Source organism: Neolamprologus multifasciatus, chromosome 13 (genome assembly GCF_963576455.1).
Source record: "Neolamprologus multifasciatus chromosome 13, fNeoMul1.2, whole genome shotgun sequence".
Lineage (NCBI taxonomy): Eukaryota > Metazoa > Chordata > Actinopteri > Cichliformes > Cichlidae > Neolamprologus > Neolamprologus multifasciatus.
In genome coordinates, this window is record NC_140451.1 from 7,230,721 (window position 1) to 7,250,882 (window position 20,162).

At 40.7% G+C, this 20,162-nt stretch overlaps 1 protein-coding gene across 1 annotated transcript; it reads right to left on the reverse strand.

The window, feature by feature from the left end:
- Nucleotides 1–431: 431 nt before the first annotated feature.
- papolg (poly(A) polymerase gamma) lies at nt 432–19,860 on the reverse strand. Its single transcript, XM_085182541.1, has 24 exons — nt 19,487–19,860; nt 18,626–18,784; nt 18,247–18,313; nt 16,915–16,996; nt 15,078–15,187; nt 14,911–14,964; nt 14,581–14,692; nt 14,375–14,464; nt 11,705–11,843; nt 11,539–11,611; nt 9,577–9,697; nt 9,377–9,461; nt 8,674–8,727; nt 7,288–7,407; nt 7,084–7,193; nt 5,955–6,076; nt 5,716–5,873; nt 5,414–5,589; nt 5,033–5,223; nt 4,872–4,955; nt 4,708–4,767; nt 4,519–4,622; nt 4,279–4,379; nt 432–3,038 (listed from the first exon to the last, which is right to left on the reverse strand). Exons 1-24 carry the CDS (start codon nt 19,501–19,503, stop codon nt 2,863–2,865), a joined length of 2,565 nt encoding a protein of 854 aa, XP_085038667.1. The 5' UTR covers nt 19,504–19,860; the 3' UTR covers nt 432–2,862.
- Nucleotides 19,861–20,162: the final 302 nt, after the last annotated feature.

Below are 20,162 nucleotides of genomic sequence, written 5' to 3' on the forward strand. Positions count from 1 at the left end.
CAAGCTGACGCTCTGTGCAAGCATGAAATTCAAATTGATTTTCTATTTCTTCTAGATGATTAGAAAAACAGAACATTTGTGAGAAAATCTAAATGAGATTTTCAAGGTTTTTTAAACATTACAAATATATTATGTTGAGGAATTAAAATGATAATGGGAAACAAGGTGAAAGATGAGGTCAGCAGCTAACTTGGGTAAAGATGCCATACCTCGCATTTTAATATAGTAATGTCAGCATTACACTGACACTCACTAAGACAGGATCTGCTTTGTTCATTCCCAGATCTATATTTCAGTTCTTGGACTCCGCTAGAGCAGCTTTGCATCTTATACCAGGCTTTGTTATTATAGTTTCATATTTTCCAATTAGTTTTGATTTCATTTTTGACAATCCAGTTCAGTTTCTATATTAGATTTAAAATAAATAAATAAAAATAAATCAGTGTCACCATTTTTAATTATTATTGTATGGGGTAGTTGCCAGAATAAAGATTTAGGAAATTCTCCCCCCCCCCAAATCTAATGATTTTTTTAGTTAACTACAGTAACCTCGGCCCCTTCAGCTCATCTGCTCCCTGACCTGTTTTGGCTTTCTTCCCCATTGCACACAACCAGACTGGACTGTATAGTTACTGGTTCTCATTTATTAATTCTTAGAAGACATTTTTTACTTCAACGACAAACATTTCCAGGAAATCAAACACGCCACATCAGTTATCATCCAATCCCATTTCTCCCATTACGGCGTTGAAAACAAACCAAACCACAGACAGCACATTGTTTTTAGGGGTTTAATGGGTGTACAGTTATTTAAAGGAAGTGATAAACACATACAAAAATACCCTTTCAATACATTTTTAGAAACAAACATCTAAACGACCGGTTTTGTTAAATGCTTCTGAACAGTAAAACATGAGTTGTCTGAAACAGAGTGGTGCAGATTCAAAAGACCTACCTGCTATGAATGCTATTTAAAAAAAGAAAAAAAAAGAAAAAAAATCACATGGTACAAATATGCAAATATAAATAAAGTGATAAGAAAACCCCCAAATAATGAAGAATATGCCTTTTGAAAAAACTGTTCTCTGTACATTTAGTTGGGGAAACTGATGCTGGAAAGCCTACGTCCCAACTGTCAACCTGCTCCAATGAAGAGGGCGCCCCATTAGCATCGCTTTACACTTTACTATGTTTATATTTATATATCCTCTGTACTGAAATCAAATGCAAAGACACCCAGCTTCAAGATGGAGGGTTGGGCAAGGCAAGGCAAGAAAGTAGTTATCTCCTGACCCCTCTCCTCACCACCACCACTGCCACTAGTGGCCCCAGGAGATGCCTTTTAAGAACCTCCACAGGAGGCGCAGAGGGTTAACACCCAAATAGAAGGGAATTTTGTCTCTCTCCAACACATAAACACAGCCATCTATGCATGCACGCTCACACACAGTCAACCAGATATGCATGCATACACTCACAACTCTTCAAAAAGCTTCGAACCATCTTTTTTTTTTCGTTTTGTTGTTTTTTTTTCTTGTCACAAAGCACCACAAACTTCCCAATAGGACATGAAATGCACTCACAACCGGGACCTGGTTTTTATAAGGATCACACTTCACAAGCAAAACCAGACCACAGTGAACAGGTGGTGTGTGTGTGTTTGGGAGGGGGTCAAGCAGTATTTCCAAACATTTTGTTTAGTCCTCCTGATGGACTAGAGTGAAATTACTAGGTGTCAGGCAATCAGCCAATCACAGACATAGAAAGCACTTCGGGGAGGAGGGGGGCGGTGTCTAAACCGTTCAACGCTCACTTTTTTGTGTCAGGACACTTTTCTGACATCTAGGGATCGAACGAACGTGAGCAGAAAAAGTCAGCCTTCTTGTCCAATCCGAGACGGACAGGTGCGACACTGAAGCTCAGACAAATAGAACTATAAGCGTCTGTGGCACTTTGATATGGTTCTGGTGACCGTTCCTGTTGTCATGACAACATTTTCTTGCCCTTACCAGCCCCTGAGAAGCTCTTGTGTTGCCCAAGATCATTTGCGCGCCTACACCTGGAGTCCATGCTGGTCCAATGAGCTGTGGTTTTAGTATCCAGTCACATCCAAGCACACCCTCACTAAACCCTCCCTGCGACCTATGCAGTATCTACTGAAGATATCCAGGGCACCGGACAGTTTGTTTTTGGACAAGCAGTAGAGAAAACAAAGAAAAATTACATTTTTTTATATACTTTTTTTTTTCCATTTTTAGATAAAACTACAATAGAATGGTCAAAAGTTTTAACGGTGATCTTTTGCTCCTTTTTAAGACAAAAAAAAGTTATGTACATCAACATTTACTGTACAGGTTTCTGTTGAGGACAAAAGAAAACAAAGGAGTAAAAGAAAATCAGCATACACCAGAAATGTGTGTAGCAAGTGCTGATAAATGATCAGGGCCTTTTTTTTTTTTCTTTTTTCTTTTTTTTTTTAAACTGGAAAAAGGAGACGAAATAGAAGAACAGCATGTTTTCCTCTTGTAATGTGTAGATTTCTAAACACAGAGTTAAGAAGAAGAAAAGAAAAAAAAACAAAAACCTGCTGCTTTAGTTCTCGTGTCATATCTCCGAGACTGCGGGAGGGGGGTTAAACTCCCCTCTGGCTGTGAGTGTGTGACAGCAATGGCCGAATCCCCTATCCACTGGCAAGACTGTAATCTCGAAGTCTGAGGTGAGGTATCTGTGCTGCTTCACGCTTCAGACTGACTGACCTGAACGCTGCCGCCTGTCCCTGTGTGAAGTCACGTCCTCGGTGTTTGACTTGACTTAAAGCCCCTCACCTCGGTTATCTGTGTGAATCCAGTCTTTGTAGGCAGTTCAAGCTATATGGATTCTGGCCTTTTCTGTTTCTTTCAGCCTTTTGGCCTGTTCCTCCGACGATGGGGAGTGGGGTCTCTTGGAGGCTGCTCCGTTCAGAGGGTCGACTACTCGACTCACTAGCGTGGGGATGGAGCTGCCGATGGGAGGCACCACATGTTTGGATGTCACATGTTCTACAGAGAGAAAGATTGGGACAGAAATGGTGAGAGTTTTTCCACTAGCCTTTGTATTATATCTTAGCTTAGCATGTGCTAACAAACTAATGGATCAACTAAATCACTTTCCTATATATACACACACAATACAATCTAACAGATAACAAAGATTAAAATCTTACTTGACCAACTCAAGTCAAGTCAAGTTTATTTATAAAGCACATTTAAAAACAACCAAGGCTGACCAAAGTGCTGTACAATAAAATACAAATAAAAAATACAATACAACTCAACATCGTAAAGGAAAGCAAAACAAAACAAAGCTCTGCTTTTACTTTAAAATGATATGGAAAATGTGGTGTATTTAGTGGGGCAAATCAGAAACGCAGCAGGTCGCTAAAGAACACCTGTAGTGAGCAGCACCACAGATGCACGAGTGTGGTTTGCGATTAGCAGCTCTGACGCGTCACCAAAGTCGACAGCTGAGCGGTGCGATGGAAAAAACATCTGAACTAATGTATTGTGCAAGATCACCTTTCTGGAGGTCACAATTAATTCTAGGACAGCTGCTGAGAATGTAGGCTGAGGTGATGGTTACCATTTAAAACAAATGCTGTGCTGTCATGTGTGGCGCTGGGGTTTGTTACTGCGTTTGCTCCAGCCATTACATGCTGGTTCATAAGTATTTTGTCGAAAAATCTTTAATCCAATGCTACTGCGATCGGAAAAATAAAAGAATTGGTTGAAGTTGCCTAACCTCATTTTTTATCTGATTAAAAAGGTTGATCTTTTTAAAGGAGTTTTACTTTTGGGCATGTCTTTGATTCAAGAACCAGGATCGCTAACCCTGATAACACACATCTGGGTTATTTAGCTCTTTAAAATAAATAAATAAATAAAAGCACGGGAGAATTTGATTACAGAAGCTTGATTAAATGATTTGATGCAATTGATGATATATGACCCTATTAATTCTTTGATATTCCACAGGCAGCAGTATGCCATGAGTGTTTTTCAAACAGGTGTCGGATTGTTCTGCAGGGTGATTAATCTCTTGTCCTTTCAAAGTAAACAAGAAAGGTAAATATAGTCTCTGATAACTGACAGGACGCAGCAGTGACTTTACTACAGGTTTATTACAAAAATAAAATAAAATCTTATGGACATCGCTGCTGTTTGTTTGTTGCTTGTAATTTATTTGATTTCTAATTAATGATGTGCAGTTTTATGAAAATAAGCTATTGAAACAGATCCTCACTTGAGCCAATCACAGGAATGGACATGCCCTTTTCCTCGCTGGCAGCAGGAGCGTCTGTGGTGAGGGTGTCCTCAAACACGGGCGGCTTGGGAGGTGTGATACTGCACAGACACGTTGAAAAAAAAACAAGCAGGACAACACATACAGCACATCAGAATTGCATCAGTGAAAGCAGCACTTTCAACTACTAAATGTGATGGGAGAAAAACTCCATACATATAAATAACTGATGAAACTCACTTGTGGCGGTTGAGGGCCAGTTTAATGGAATTTTTCACAACACGACAGCTGTTACTGGCAGGGAGAGGCGAGGAGGCATCAGGCAGCTCCATGCTGGGAAGTCTCTGAGGGAGGAAGAACAACAGCAGTGTTAGAAATCACCTCAAGTCTTTTAATAAGTGATTTAACAAGTAAAAATAAAGAACTTGCTTGTGTTCTTGAGGTATCGATGGTTGGAATGGGCTTTGCCTTTGATCCAGCAAGAGAAGTCTAACGAAGAGAAAATGTAATTTGTTTTTATTGCTTTACATTACTGAGAAAAATCTTCATTATTAACAGTTGACAGAGGCAGACACAGCAGCAGTAACACCTACAATGCTGGATGCTTCCCCGTGTGTTTGGGGGTCAGACGAGGGTGGATATGGTTCTTTGAAGGTAGCGTCATCATTTGACACCACCTGCAGCAGCAAAACACAACAGTGTCAGTATCTGGTCCATTCTTTTAAATATGTCAATAAGTTGTCCAAATGCTTACGTCTGTGTTTTTTGGCCTCTTGGCCGGGTCCTCTTGTGTGGGCGAGTGCGGTCTCTTGGAAGGAGCTCCGTTGACTGAGTCCTCCAGGCCGTTGGGCTCCTCTTTGGGGCTGCTGGTGGCGGTAGGCTTTGCGCTGCTGGTGATGGAGCTGCTGGCTGGTGGGGAAGGAGGCTTTGCTTTAAGAGGAGGTTCTTCAGGATGAGGAGGTGATGGAGTTGGGAAATCAAAAGAGGACATGTTAGAGACCAACTTAACAAGTGCACAGTAACACTTTCTGCATTTCCTTAATTAAAGTATTGCAGTTTAAATCGACATTTCTGTTAGGAAGCAAAGTAAAACATGCATTATACACAGTCCCTGTGTGATTTTATTTTAACTCACTTGAACCAATAACAGGGATGGACATGCCCTGGTCTTTAGCTGCAGCAGCAACAGGGGCAGGAAGAGGAGCAGCAACAGCAGCAGGAGGAGCAGCAGCAGGAGGAGCAGCAGCAGGAGGAGCAGCTGCAACAGGTGCTGGAGAACCCTCCACAAAAAGCTGCTTAGGAGGACTGACGCTGCAAAATGAAGAGCAGAAAACATGACAACTATTTGAAGACGACTGTATTTATGAGGTAAAAGGGGATTAGGAAAAAAAAGAACAACACTAACAGTAAAAATTACACACAAGTATTGCATCATACCTGTCGTCTGTGTCAGATGCAGGCTTGGAGGGTTTGCTGGGCGGGGAGTTAAAGGGAGTCCCTGAGTCTGTGTCTCTGGAGCTGTCCAGGTGACTGCTGTCGAGGGAGAGCCGCTTAGAGCTGCCACCATTAGAACTACGGTTCAACTCTGCTATGCTCTGCAGGAGGGAGAGGACAGATTTGTTAAAGGAGGAGAACAAACCCAAAAACAAGACAAGCATCACAGAACAACATCTTACTCTCTTTTTCTTCTGCACCACTTCAGGAGGCAGGTACTGATGGAGCTGCTTCTTCTTCACATGTGTTGCTTCAATCTTCATCCCATCCTTCAGCATGTTGATGTTGTTGGCTTGTCTGTACACTGATGTGCACAATGTCACGTTAACATTGACAGGACAGACAACCTCTATAGGTGTATATAAGTGTTTGTTAAACATATAAAAATCATACAAATAAGCTCCGGTCATTTCTGCCAATTTACTCAGTGAAACACCTGAGATGTATCTGTAGTATGTTTGTGTCCTTTTTTTAATGTTAAAACTCCATTTACACTAAATGTAACAACATAACTACAGCAGCAGAAGCACACAACCTACACACCACTATAAACCACAGTAAATGATTGATTGTTAAAGTTGCATAAACTATAGTGTTTTTTTAAAACAATTTTTAATAAACATTAAAAAACCCAAACAAACCCAAAAACATTTCCCCCCACTTTACTTTGCCGTCAGCCGGCCCATTTTCAGTGGAGAACTGAACTCATCACCTGCGCTTTTGAAAGCCACCAGATTTGTTTGACTCATACAGAAACTTTACGTTTCAGAGCTGTATGTTACACAGCCGCACGAATGATTCATCACACTGTGTGAATCTGAGTAGTAGGACTCAAAAGCCTAGTTAAAAAAAAAAAATCTACTTGTGTATTCTGGAAATAAAACGGTTGTTTCTGTGATAGGATGGAGAGAGTGTGTGTATGCTCTGTTGGGAAGGACTGCCGTAAGATATGGTGCAGCAGTAAAAACATTTTTTGCCTTCGCTTCGGTACCATTACTCTCTTCAGCTTTGGCAAACTGCGGACATAGTAAAGACTATAAAGACCAGGCACAACACTGACATCTCATAGGATCCCTTTAAAAAAACCTCAACAACAAACATCTGAACTAAACCTTTGGAAAAAGGAGCTAAAATGTTTGAAAAGGTATTTTCTGCAGCAGTTCCATTCAGTTCATTTATAAACTCACCTGTTTCCCCTGATATATACACTAAAGTAGAGCACATGTTAATGCTGAAAAAAAAATGTTCAAAAAGATTTAGCAGCAATTTTTCCTTCAGCTCACTTAAAACGCAGAGTGAGGTTAGACCTACCAGTGTCTGTGAAAGACTGGATGTCATACGTCAAGTCTATGTTCACACTCTCTGCATTCTCCACCTTCTTAAAGATGATCCCAATAAACCACATTGACACAAAATCGTTCCTGTTGGAGAAAAACACAAAAAGAGCACGCTCCCTTAGAATATGCGTTTGTTTCGATGTTCTGGTTGAGCGTCTGTGGATGAAGCTGGACTCACTCGTTCCGGTTCTCTTTAGATCCCGGGAATGACTGGGGGTTTACATGAGCCAGGGTAATGTACTCGTTCCTCTCCAGGTTTCCCACCAGAACACGGATCTTTGACTCCACCAGGCCGATCCTGGGAAAAAAAACATTTGGACGTAGTCAGGGAGGGTACACCACAAGGCTGTGCTGACAGGCAATGATGTCATCGATCAATGATGGTCACAGTTAAAGGTGATAACTCACCAATCAAGGTGATTTTTATCTATACTTATCTGATGCATGAGAGCCGCATTAAATTTAACCTACAAAGCCGCAGATTCCCGTCAATTCTTCACAGATAACTTATGCTTGCAACACAGCGCGCACACATCTACACTCTGACTCCTGCGTGCTCTGAGGTTGGTGTGTATGTGACGCGGCAACACTGATTCATCAAATAAGAGAAAACAGGAGGATAATTCTGACTGCTCATCCTTGATTATATTTTCCGCGTCCATGAATCTGGTCTGAACGACGCAAATATGTGCACCCCATGACAGTGGACCCAGGATAACAGTAATGACTGTTATACTACTAATGACAAAAGTTTGTATGTCAACATACAAACTTTTGTGTGTTATAAATGTGACTCTTGCTGCAGCTGTTACGCTTCTTTCCTTATGTGTGCATGTATGAGACGTATTGTACGTTATGAATGGTGAATAGCAGCATAATCATAATGGTAGACTTCTCAGGCACCCAGTGGCAATGCAACAGGGGGAATTAGGACGACTACACTATGAAGCAAATCGCCCAGTTTCAGTGCACTTGGTAGAGTTTTCCAACTGATGTGGAGGACAAACTGTATAAGATGGCTGGATATAGTCACTGTAACATCACCCAGTAAGTGAAGGCCTGTTTTTGAAGCTTCAAGCTGAGTGTTTTGGCTCTCGCTGCAAATCTCAGAGAGAAACCTAAGGAAACCGCATGGGGCTCACAATCACAAGTTAGGCCTGTTAAATCCTTGTTTTGGACTTAATCGGACAAAAATGATCATTATACTGTCTTCAATAAGACCTGACACTAGTTGCTGAGACTAAAGTCATCAGGAAAGAGTTTACCGGGGTTCTAGATGAAGACCTACACATCTAAACAATTTCACTTTGTTTTAAAAAGAACAAAAGTCACACACACTTCTGCAAAAGCTTAATTTGTCACACACCGAAGCTACATTCACCTTTTTCATACACACTTTACATAGATGATCCTGTACCATGACTGTAAATACAGATGAAACTAAGCTGGCATGCAAACTGGCAGGCTCAAATGTATCAATTAATTTCAAACACAATGATGGCTGATGGTGATTTACAGATTTAGAGCTCCTGAGCTACTAGAAATCCTGATCTTTGAAACTCACCATTCCAAGTGGTTTTCTTCTGTGGATGCACTGGCAGTGAGAACAATGTAATGTCTGCCACAAAAGAAAAGAAATAAAGTTAGACAAGTTATGGTCAGGGTTTACCCTGCTTCTCGCCCTGAGACAGCTGGGATAGACTCCACCCCCCTCGACCCTAAAAAGGATACGCGGAAGAGAATGGATGGAAGTTATGCAAATAATAAATCCAGAGGTCCTGAAAGACCTCAGGCTTTCACAGAGACTGGTGTTGGTCTGCTGATGCACTTCTGTGCAGTCTTAATGATCTTGTACCAATCCTCAATACCGAGGAGCAACATCCACAGTTTTTGGGCATCGACAGTCCCACCACTGCTCAGGTGACCAGTGTAGCTCCAGTAACAGAGCAGCACCAACAGAAAGCGTGTGTGGGAGGAACATTCATAAACAAAGTGAGTCACCCAAAGTGACCACAGAATGACTCAAATTTGCCCACACCACAGAAACAATAACTTGCTTGGGGGGGGGGGGGGGGGGGGGGGGGGGGGGGGGTAGAAGAGCAAGTTGCACTAGTTTGTTTCAGCTGCATAAATCATATTTGTCTTTTTTAAATATGCTCCTGGCAAATTCAAAATGTAGAACAAGCAAAAAGCAAAGGGGAGGGGAGGGGTGTCCCACACAGGTACACTTACAGTGCTATCCTCAAAAGCACAGACAGAGCACTCACTTGTATTTTTGGAAAAAGTTGGGTGGCTCAAACAGTTTGGACCACTCCGCTTTGCCCTGAAGAATCTCATCTGTGACGCTGAGACCTGTTCATGACAGAACCAAGATGGATTTGATGACTCGGCCCTTGTGCACACCCAGTGTAAATTGGAAAACACTGATGAAGTGACTTCAGTGCTACGTTGCTGATTCACTCTTTACCGTATTTGAACTCCTCGCTCATGATGGTACGTGTAGACGTGGAGACGTTGTATGTGGAGTTCTGCTGGGGATAGGCAGGTGTGATGATGGGCATCAGGTGATATCTGTCAGCTGGGTTCACCTAGAATTTAAAAAGGTCGATTAATTAAGGAAAGACGCAGCACAGGGGACTCTTGTTGGGTTCACTGCAGATCAGGGAGCTGTTGCGTCAGTGCACTCCACCCACCGAGCTGAATGAGAAGATCAATTTCACCACAACCCACACAAGCAACATAAAGCTAAAGGTACACACATCCCACTCACCCACACAGTACATCCCAATTCACTCTGCTTGCCTTAAATTTCCCTCATTTGCATTTTTTCCCCTCAGGCAATGTGAGGATGGCGGAATTAAAGAAACCATTTCTAAATAAAACAAAAATCAAAAATCAAATAAAAAAAGGCTATGAGCCATAACTAATCTTTAACATCATCTCCTAAATGAGAGCTATTCATGTTTGCCAGCATTACAAAACACTTGAAAATTTATGTGCACAATGAGCCTTAACACCAGCTGCATGATAAGCATCACCAAATCTGGATTTAGCCTGTCACAAAAGTGGGACACATTCTTAAGTATCCTGCATATGATTGGTTTTACACTGGATACTTGCTTTTCTGTATTTAAGAGAGAGGGGAGGACCTACGGCCGAATGCCAACTTACCACCAGGAAATAAACAGTTTGTGCTTTTAACAGTCCACACTGTGATGAATATCTCAGCGTAAAACAAACATGTGGGATGAATAAAATCTAAACGATATTTTCAGCTTACAGCTCAGCAGTCGCCAAGTGACTGAACGGAAAGGACACCAATATGCAATTAAAAAGTGTTTATTGCTGAAGGGACACAATAAACATGACACAGTAGTTACAAAGAGCTTGAGTGTTTTCAATTAAGGCAAAAAGCATTTAGTTTGAAAAGAGATGTATAAGCAAAGTTATAAAAACAAACATATGAAACAGCTGGAAAAGGAAGAGACTGAAAGAGACGAGCTGCTCCTGCTCTGACTGTAAGAGAACAGGCTCAAAAAACCCCTCTCATCAACTCTGAAGCACCCCCTGGTGTAAGGATGCAATCACCTGCAGTCATTTTACATTCAAAAACAATTTGTTTTTTTACATCAAAACGCAAAATTAGGAGGCCACGTTCATTTAAAAGCCACCAAACCACCAAATACTGTTCATTAAAAACCACCCAAACTATCACAGGAACAACAAATGTTCAGACGAAAAGATTTTTTTCAAATCCCGAGAAAGTTTGATTAAATGTTCTTTATTTTTACACAGATCCAAGTCATTTATTAATAGCTTCAATGTCTTCTTCAGTTTAAGTAATTTCCCATGGCTCTGTGAGGTTGACAAGCTAGAACAGAGTTACATTTGCAAAAAAGAAAAGGTCTCAATATGTCCTGAAATATTCTGTACACACACCATTGCCCCACTCAGCCCTACCACTTAGGGTACGGTTGCCATATGTATACTAGCGCTAGAAAGTACGAAGGGCTTAGTCTCCAAAATAAATGAGACACCCATAAAAAAAGATTTCTGCTCTATTCAGTTTCTAATGCACTTTCTATTGTAGGGGTGTGTTATCTGACAAGACGTCCATGTGGGAAGTCTTCCTTCCTCCAAACTGCTCTGCTCTGGGAGGCCTCCTCTGAGCAGAGTTAAGAGCACTGGAGCTCATGAGTGGGACCCAATCAATGTCGTGGTCACGTGAGGACATAGGGATGAGGAGACATGAAATAAGAGATGTGAAATGTACCTACACACTAGCTGTCGAGCCAAATTTAAAAAACACACCAACAAACTTATCACATCTCCATCCAGATAGCTTTACCAGTGTCTACACAGCAATACATGTGCAAAACAGAGGGCATAACAATACCATAAGAAGGTAAAACACTGGTGTAATACTCACTCTCGGGTCCCACACAGGCAAATTTAAATTACTATCCTCAGGCTGTTTCAAAAGCACCGGATTCGGCCACTCCCTGCAGGGGGAAGGTAATGAATGCAGTAAATAAATATATTTGGGCTGTGAGACGCTGCCAAAAAGCAGAAGACGATAAGTTGCAGAATCTCACCATTTAGAGAAAACCAAGAAGAACTTATGGACAAGTGTGGCAGCCACAGCGTTGGGGTAGAGCTGGCAGGTCCTGGCTACCAACATAGCCCATGACACTCCACCCAGAAAGCCCAGCATGTTGGAGTAGATTCCTCGACCTGCAGCCACAGGAAATGTTACGGGTTATTGAGAAGAGCATCACTAATAAGGGTGGGGGGAAAAATCGATACTGTGTAGTATCGTGATATTTTGTTTGCTAATAATGTATCGATACAGGGACAGCAGAAATCGATATTTTGTTACAAAAAAAGTTTTTGTGGACTGGAACTCTGACTTCAGAGCATGTTGATCCTTTTTCTGAGCAAGAATCCTGACATTCCTTCACTGTCCAAATGTGTTTAACTTTTTTTATGGCAGCAATAAACATGACAGTTTACTTAATTAAAATAAAACATGTCTTAAATTAAAATAAGTTTAAAACTTTTTCATTTAATGTAAAATTATATTTTGTTTTAATTTACTTTCAAATTCTTCAGTTGCTGAAGGGGCTGCATAGTTTTCATAAATTTCATAGTTCAGAATAACTATAATTGTACCAGATGGTTGCGTTCAGTTAAGTTGGACTAGACTGTAATACAAACCGTTCAGTTTGTCAACAATAAAACTGAAATGAGAGAAAGACTGAGTGTGAGACTTTGATATTAGATAAAATGAGTATTGATAAAGTTTACCTTTATGTACAGAATCTGAATATCGCAAAATATTTTTAAAAAATTGCAATAATATCGTATCGTGCGTTAAGTATTGTGATAATATCATATCGTGGGATGTATGGTGATTCCCACCTCTAATCACTAACCACTCTGTTGAGTTATACACTGACATGTGAGAAAAAGAGGAGGAGGAGCGCTTTTGTAATAATAATAATAATAATAATAATAATAAAAATAATAATGGATTGGATTTATACAGCGCTTTTCGGGGCCCTCAAAGCGCTGTACAATTCCACTATTCATTCACTCTCACATTCACACACTGGTGGAGGCAGCTACAGCTGTAGCCACAGCTGCCCTGGGGCAGACTGACAGAAGCGAGGCTGCCATATCGCGCCATCGGCCCCTCTGGCCTTATGTGATAGTAAACACAAATGTTTACATAGAGGATTTGCAGACATGTGACCGCTTACCACGTGGCATTAACTTATCGGCCATTGCGGACATGTAATAATCCTGAAACATAGTGAAAAACCTACACCACATATAGATGAGACACACTATAGCAGCTATGAATAAACAAACACGTGTATATACTCTCTCAGAGGAAGCGAAACACTTTATGACAAGCATCTTGCTCGTTATGTGGAGAAACTTGGCAGGGAAGAGCTGAAGATGGATGTTAACTTCCCCTCTCCTGGCGTTCTCCCCAACATCACACCACACGACTTATATCAAACATTATATTGAACGAGATAGGGCTGTTCGATATAGCGATATATATCGTTATATAAGGGGTGATCGTGGCTCAAGAGTTGGGAGTTCGCCTTGTAATCGGAAGGTTGCCGGTTCGAGACCCGGCTTGGACAGTCTCGGTCTTTGAGTCCTTGGGCAAGACACTTCACCCGTTGCCTACTGGTGGTGGTCAGAGGGTCCGGTGGCGCCAGTGTCCGGCAGCCTCGCCTCTGTCAGTGCGCCCCAGGGTGGCTGTGGCTACAATGTAGCTTGCCATCACCAGTGTGTGAGTGTGTGTGAATGGGTGGATGACTGGATATGTAAAGCGCTTTGGGGTCCTTAGGGACTAGAAAGGCGCTGTATAAATACAGGCCATTTACCATATCGGATGACGATATAAAAACGTGTATCGTTTCATTTTACGCTATCGTTTGTTTCGTGGTGTCGTAAAATAAACTGTTTACAGCAATATTTTTTCATCGTTTTGATGGTCACTGTAGTGGCTATATTAATTTATTAAAGTTCTCTCTTTCTCTTATATTTAATATAACCACACTACGGACGGACAAGCGCCTGTTTTTATGCGTTGTGGTTAGCAACAACGACGGTAACAGCATCGTGTGAGAATTTAAAAAAAAGAGCTGTCAGGTGCTAAAAAATAAACCTTAGATTCAAACGTTAGAACAGGCTTTTCCCCGCAGCACGCCGTGTAATAAATACTCACAAAGAAAACGCGGCCGTTACAACTTATGTCTAAAAATGTATAGTTTCATACATCTGTTAAAACACTCGACTCCAGCTACATGACGCACAGCTGGAAACACTTCCCGCAAGTCGAGCTGCCTGAGATTCACAGAATTTACAGAAAATGTTACATTTTTGTGATTTATATCGTTTGTTATTTATATCTGGACGATAGAATTCTTATATTGGGATATGAGATTTTGGTCATATCGCACAGCCCTAGAACGAGATATACAAGTCTACAAAAGTTTGAATGTTTATCAGTATTTTGTGTCAAGATGGGTAACAAACTCTAGTTACTGGACTGTAGTCACTGGATCAAGTGGACCATGATATTGATACGATTGCTAACGCTTATTATGTCCAATATGGCAGCTCTTGAGCGACGTGTGCATGACACCACGTCCTAAACCTCTATGCAGGAACACAACCCAAGTGCAAATAAATACAATAAACGCAAACAACGGCAAACACATAGAAAGTGCAAGCACACATACGTTTTGCCCAGAGTTTGATGGCTCTCAGTGTCAGTCTGAAGTTCTCTTTGTTTGGCACCAGGTACAAAATTTCATCAGTTACTCGACAACCTGTAAGAAAGAAAAAAAAGGCAGTGTTACAGTTGTGGAAATTCCCATTAGGAAAACTTTGGATGTGTGTCAGTTTTAACTTAAAGCCTCAGATCAGCAGTGACCACTGAGCGCACCATTAAGGCTGCGGATACATCGAATGTCCAAGTTTCTCAAGATGGAGTCTCCCCTCAGGTCCAGGTTGTCTGGAATGGATTGTAAGGCCAATCTGGCAAAAAGCAGGTCAATCTGCTCACACAGAGACATAAAACATTAGAGATAAAAATGTTTGCGTCATGGGATTAACCCTTCATACTTGTTGAAATGGGAAACATGACCAAAGCAACATGGCACAAAGTAACCTGCAGCAAGCATGTTACCAACACAGTAGTGTAATTAGTTTAATTTAATCAGTATGCATGCACTGATGTAATCATGATTATCACTTGGGTGACAATGAAACTCACCTCAATTCCATCAAATTTGAATTTTATCACTGGTACAAAAGCATCCTCAACAGCCTTGAGGGAGTAGAGAACAAAGAAAAGGCCTCATCAACAACAAACAAAGGACATCTGAGGACACTGTAGGTCAGTCTGCCCCCCCCCCCCCCCGCTCTGTCAACAAGACTTACCCTGAGATCTTTAATCTCTTCATGCTGTTTCAATTTCTCAAAGAAAGACTGGAAAAAGTCTGTTCTTTCTACATGCCGTGGAGCCACACATAAGGCATCAATATCAGCTCCTGTAAGGAGGAGTTACTTTGATCAGTGTCATCTGGATTGATCAGCAGGATAAAGGGTTGATAAATCAAATTATAGTGAAGTTGATTCAGTCAAGATTACATGATAAAACGCTATGGTTTAAAGCACAGACTTAGGAAATACTAAACTAGGTATGTAAACATCCAAAGAAGTTCTGCAACTACTGAGTACAACATGACTAATGACTGCTCATGTTTAGCGTAGACAATGTTATGGGTTTAGAGGAAGTAGCAATGTTCAAGGTGACTAAATTACTGAACATTTACATGAGGGAAAAAAACTGCCAAGGGGACTAGAAAGGAAGAACACGCAGGGAACATTCAAGACTGAGCAGATTTTTAACAAAGGAGTTTAAATATTGGCCATATAGATGAAAATGTTTTGATAAACAGTTGGAATATTTGAATCACTTAAGTAAGAGACAATTTGTGGCCAACATAACAGAAACTGTCGCATCAGTTTGTCGAACAGCAATGCCCTTCCTTTGTTTATCACACAAATTTCAAATATAAATTGAGTTTTAGCACTACAATAATAAAATCCATTGCTTTCTCAGTCTACTTGATGGTGCTATTGATTTTTTTCTAGTAAAGTCAGCAGAGGCAACTGTAGGTCTGTGGAAGGAAGTTGGTAAAACATTTTTGTAACATTTTTATAAGAGTGAGACATGCGATTGATATGACACATGATTTGAAAGAGTGTCATATGGCAGTAAAATAGAAGAAATCTACAATAGAATTCTACGAAGATCCCAAGATGCCATTAGGCAAGGGCTGCAAAGATAAAAAAAAAAAAAAATCAGCTCAACTGACGAGAAGCAGGGAAAGCAAACAAAAACAAAACAAAATCAAACACACTGTGCACCCTTAGCTTAACAGAACTATCTCCAAATTTGCTCAGGATAGTGGAACTTGGGTACGTGGTGCTGCAATGTTTGTGACCATAACAGCTCATTATCTCACACAGGACTGGTAACTGCTGTCTCACATTAAAAACACCAATGCATAACAGTAGTTCACACGTGATTGCATTAAGTTGGACTAAACTGTAATACAGTTCAGGCTGTCATACGTGACATCGCAGGTTTTTAATGACAGCATGTTTGCACTACATTTTCATTCCGCAGCAACTAAAATTACTGAAATGAAAGAAACGAACTTCATTTGCAGTTTTGCAATATGTGATTGCTCATTACTAAGAAAAATATTTACAATTACAATAATATATCAATATATAATAGATTCTGTCCGAGAAAGCAAAAGGTTGAAATATAAAATACTGCAAAATTTACATGCTAACCAGGTAACTTTAAAAAATGAGAAGAGTGCAAATCACTATTATACTCTTGTATTTAAATAAAGATTTTACCCTTTTGTCACACTGGCCAGCTGTTTAAAACAATGGCAGACTCAAACCACATTCACACCAGTGTTTGTTTACCCAGTTTTCTGACCCCAAAACTAGCCTTTTCAAAACCACTCAATAGCACAGGAACATGACAATGACAGCCTTGTGTTTCAGTGCGGTCAGGGAGAGCTGAGCTTTTCAAAAGCAATGTTGCACACCTGCTTGTACAGGGTTCTGCAATAGGTGGTAATAATGCTCAGCTAACACGCTCTTTTTGTGCCAAAAGAACCAGCCAATCATCATACACTACAGGTTTCACGTTGACAAGATGTTAAATTATTAGAGTAACAGATAAACATACCTTTTGTGTGCACTCCAAGTCGGTATGAACCAAATGTAAATATCTTGCCCCCAACACAGCTAATAGCTGATGGAGGAAGGTTCTGTAGAGCAGAGATAAGAAACTGAAGTCAGTATGACTTTTAACAAAACAGAAGAAAGTGTTAGTGTCTGATTAGACAGTTTAAGATTAAACAGTTCATAAAGCACTAAGCCCCATCATCTTCGCCCAAGACAGGGAATACACTTGGTTGGAAACGTAGAGAGATGCAGACACCAAAGACCATTTGTGCTTTACTGCACAGGTATTTATTATTTTGTAGTGCAGCTGAGTAGTCACAAAAATTGGCAGGCATGTGGATATCCTCATATGGCTCTGCATATTCGTGGACGAGGAAACTTTAAAGCAAAGATTATACTCCGCTGGTTCAATAGACACCTGTTATTTATTCTTTAAAGGGTGCTTGCGTAGTTGGTGCCTCTGTAGCACAGTGTTTCTGTGGGGTCACAAATAAAGTGCTAAACACGTGGACATCTGCAGTGATCCTCATGCATTGTTGATAAAGCTCATTTCAATTGAGGGCTTTCCCCTGTTAATCCAATAATTAATGTCACACCGCTATGAAGAGTGGAAAATTCTGTAAAACTTTGCAAAAATTTTGCCTAACTGAATAAACAGTTAAAAAAAATAACAAAAACAAGCACAAGCATCAGAGAGTAGAACAGCCCTAGTCTTAAATGGGATTTATGGCCCAGTGGTGGTGGTGCGGTCACTGTCCACTCCAGGCCTGCAGACAGGCTTGTCATCAGCGTAGTGGAGGTAGTGTACAGAGTATGTGGTAGAATTGATCTGTGGGCCACTCTTGCTTGTAATATTGTTGTTCCTCCAGACACAGAGAAGATCAAACTTCTGATGCACAAAGAGCTGAAGTGAAACCAAATGTTAAAAAAAAAAAAAAAGTAGTGCCTACAGTAGCTAGGGTCTGTGTATTTCATGCTGTATTTTTTTTTCTTTTTATCTTTGAATTCTGTTTCCACAGTTCACCCGTTCCCAGCGAAGTTCACTGTTGCTCCCTTCTCTATTCTGGCCCACTTGTCAACTAATCAAGAGTAGGATGACACATCACCCACTTCCAGCGACAGGCAGTCAGGACTTTGGAGGAGTGTGTGGAAGCAAATATGATTTAGGACAGTAGGTTTGGGGTGGGTGAACACCCCCAAAACGGAGATGCGCAAACAGGCAGACACATTTTTGGGACCGTAAATCTCCCATCAGCATGAACGTAAAATGAACTCTGGGGGTGGAAATTGGTAATAGGGTTAGAAATCATTCAGCTTCCCAAGCAGAACCTACCTTTAACTCACTGATCTCTGCAATCCATTCTTTAACAAAGTTATTCAGCTTCCCAAGAACTGCAAGTCTGAAAAGAAAGACTTTTTAGCTGACACTTCTTTCACAATCCTTCATTTCCACAAATTCATTGAGAGAGTGAAAATGATTTTCACAAGGTCACCTGTCCTAAGAGTTTACATGCCCATGTACCATGCCCATTCACTTAGTTAATGTGCACATCAAATAAAATGCAGACAATAGATATCAGAGAGGCTTAGTTTAAATGCTTATAGCTCTTCAAATCATAGGTTTGTAATCAACATATTCAAAAACTGTATTGTGGTGATTGGTATATTATTAACAAAGAAAGAGGGAGAGAGAGAGAACATGCATTCCTCACCTATGGTTGAGTTCTTCTTCATCTTCAAACACTCCAAAAGGTTTCATTGCATCGCAGAGCTTCTTGGTGTAGTGGTGGTCTATTTCTCGTGGGGGCGCGAGGCTAATCGCAGAGGTGATGCCATAATGTTTCTGAGGCTGCTGCCCACTAGGCATGGTGCTGCGATAAACGTGGTACAACAGATCAAAAAGCAGATACTACACCACCACTTAGCACACTTTCTTTTAAAGTTTCAAGCTCAGTAAGAACAAGACATGAACCATTACCCAACTCGTTAACAAGTCTTCAATAAACACCAGTCGGGTTTTGCAGTTAGCTTGTTCTGTTGCCGCGAACACTATACTGTGTAAACACTGCACAGATAGCAACCTGATTAAATCACATCTCTCACACGCAGCAAGCTTTAAATCCACAGTTGTGTGCAATGTCGAACTTGGAAAGCGAGTTGACCAAGACAGCAAATTTAAAAAGTGCCACTATTCAACCTCTCCTTACAGCGTGCGAGCGTTAGCAGAGATGCTACAAACACGACGGGAAGCTAACAATTTGGCTAATTTAGCAAGTTGGCAAAACGTTAGCCGGATGCTACGGAAGAATTGGTTTAAGTAACGACTCGACAGAAAGACATTTTAAAAGTTGTCATTTTCCCAAATAAAACCAACAAGTGGAAACTATGCGGGGATTTTGACACATTTACTCTGCAGTTTCCCACCACCGACAAAGCGAGACAGCCAGCAAACGAAGGCTGCAGGCCTTGTTGTGACAGTTTGCTAACGTTAGCCTTTAGCCTATTCTTCAGAATTGTCTTAAACGCGGGCAAAATCATTCATGAGGAAAAAATGTGTCACATGCATAACTTACCTTGACATTTCTTTCATGACACTCTAAAAAGCTTGCGCTGTTTTTCTGCTGCAAATCCGTAAAAAACACAAAGAAAGTCAGCAAGTGGAAATGATAACAGCCTCGACCTGATTACAACAATGGTCACTTTCCAGAAAGCAGTTCAAAGCTTCCCAGTGAACCGGAATTAGTTCTTATGAGTGAACATATCGGTTCGTGTCCCTGAAAGAATATTTATATCTAATTAATCCGCAAAAAGCAAGGACGTTTCGGTTTCTATCAGCTAAACACACGTCCAAATGTTATATGGAATTTTTTGAACCCCAAATTACAAATGTGACGCTGTTTGCTGAGACAACTGCGTGCAGCACGCTGAGCAGAAGGCACCGCCTCAGTGAGGCCACAAATCACGTGACCACCGAGGCCTAGCTTGAACCTGATGAGCCCAACAAAACACGAGTGGATGCAGGTAGCACTAACATCCAATTTTCTCCTTAAAAAAGTATATCAGGAATAACATATAAACTATAATCAATACTTAAATAAATAATAAGCTTCAAAACGACCAAGTATAAAAATACGTTAATTAGAGGTCACGTTACTAATTTGAGTGTACAGACGCTAATATTGGTTGTGATAGGTTAAAAGGAACACACAGGAAGAGAACCAATTAAATCTTTATCCCTTTATTGAATGA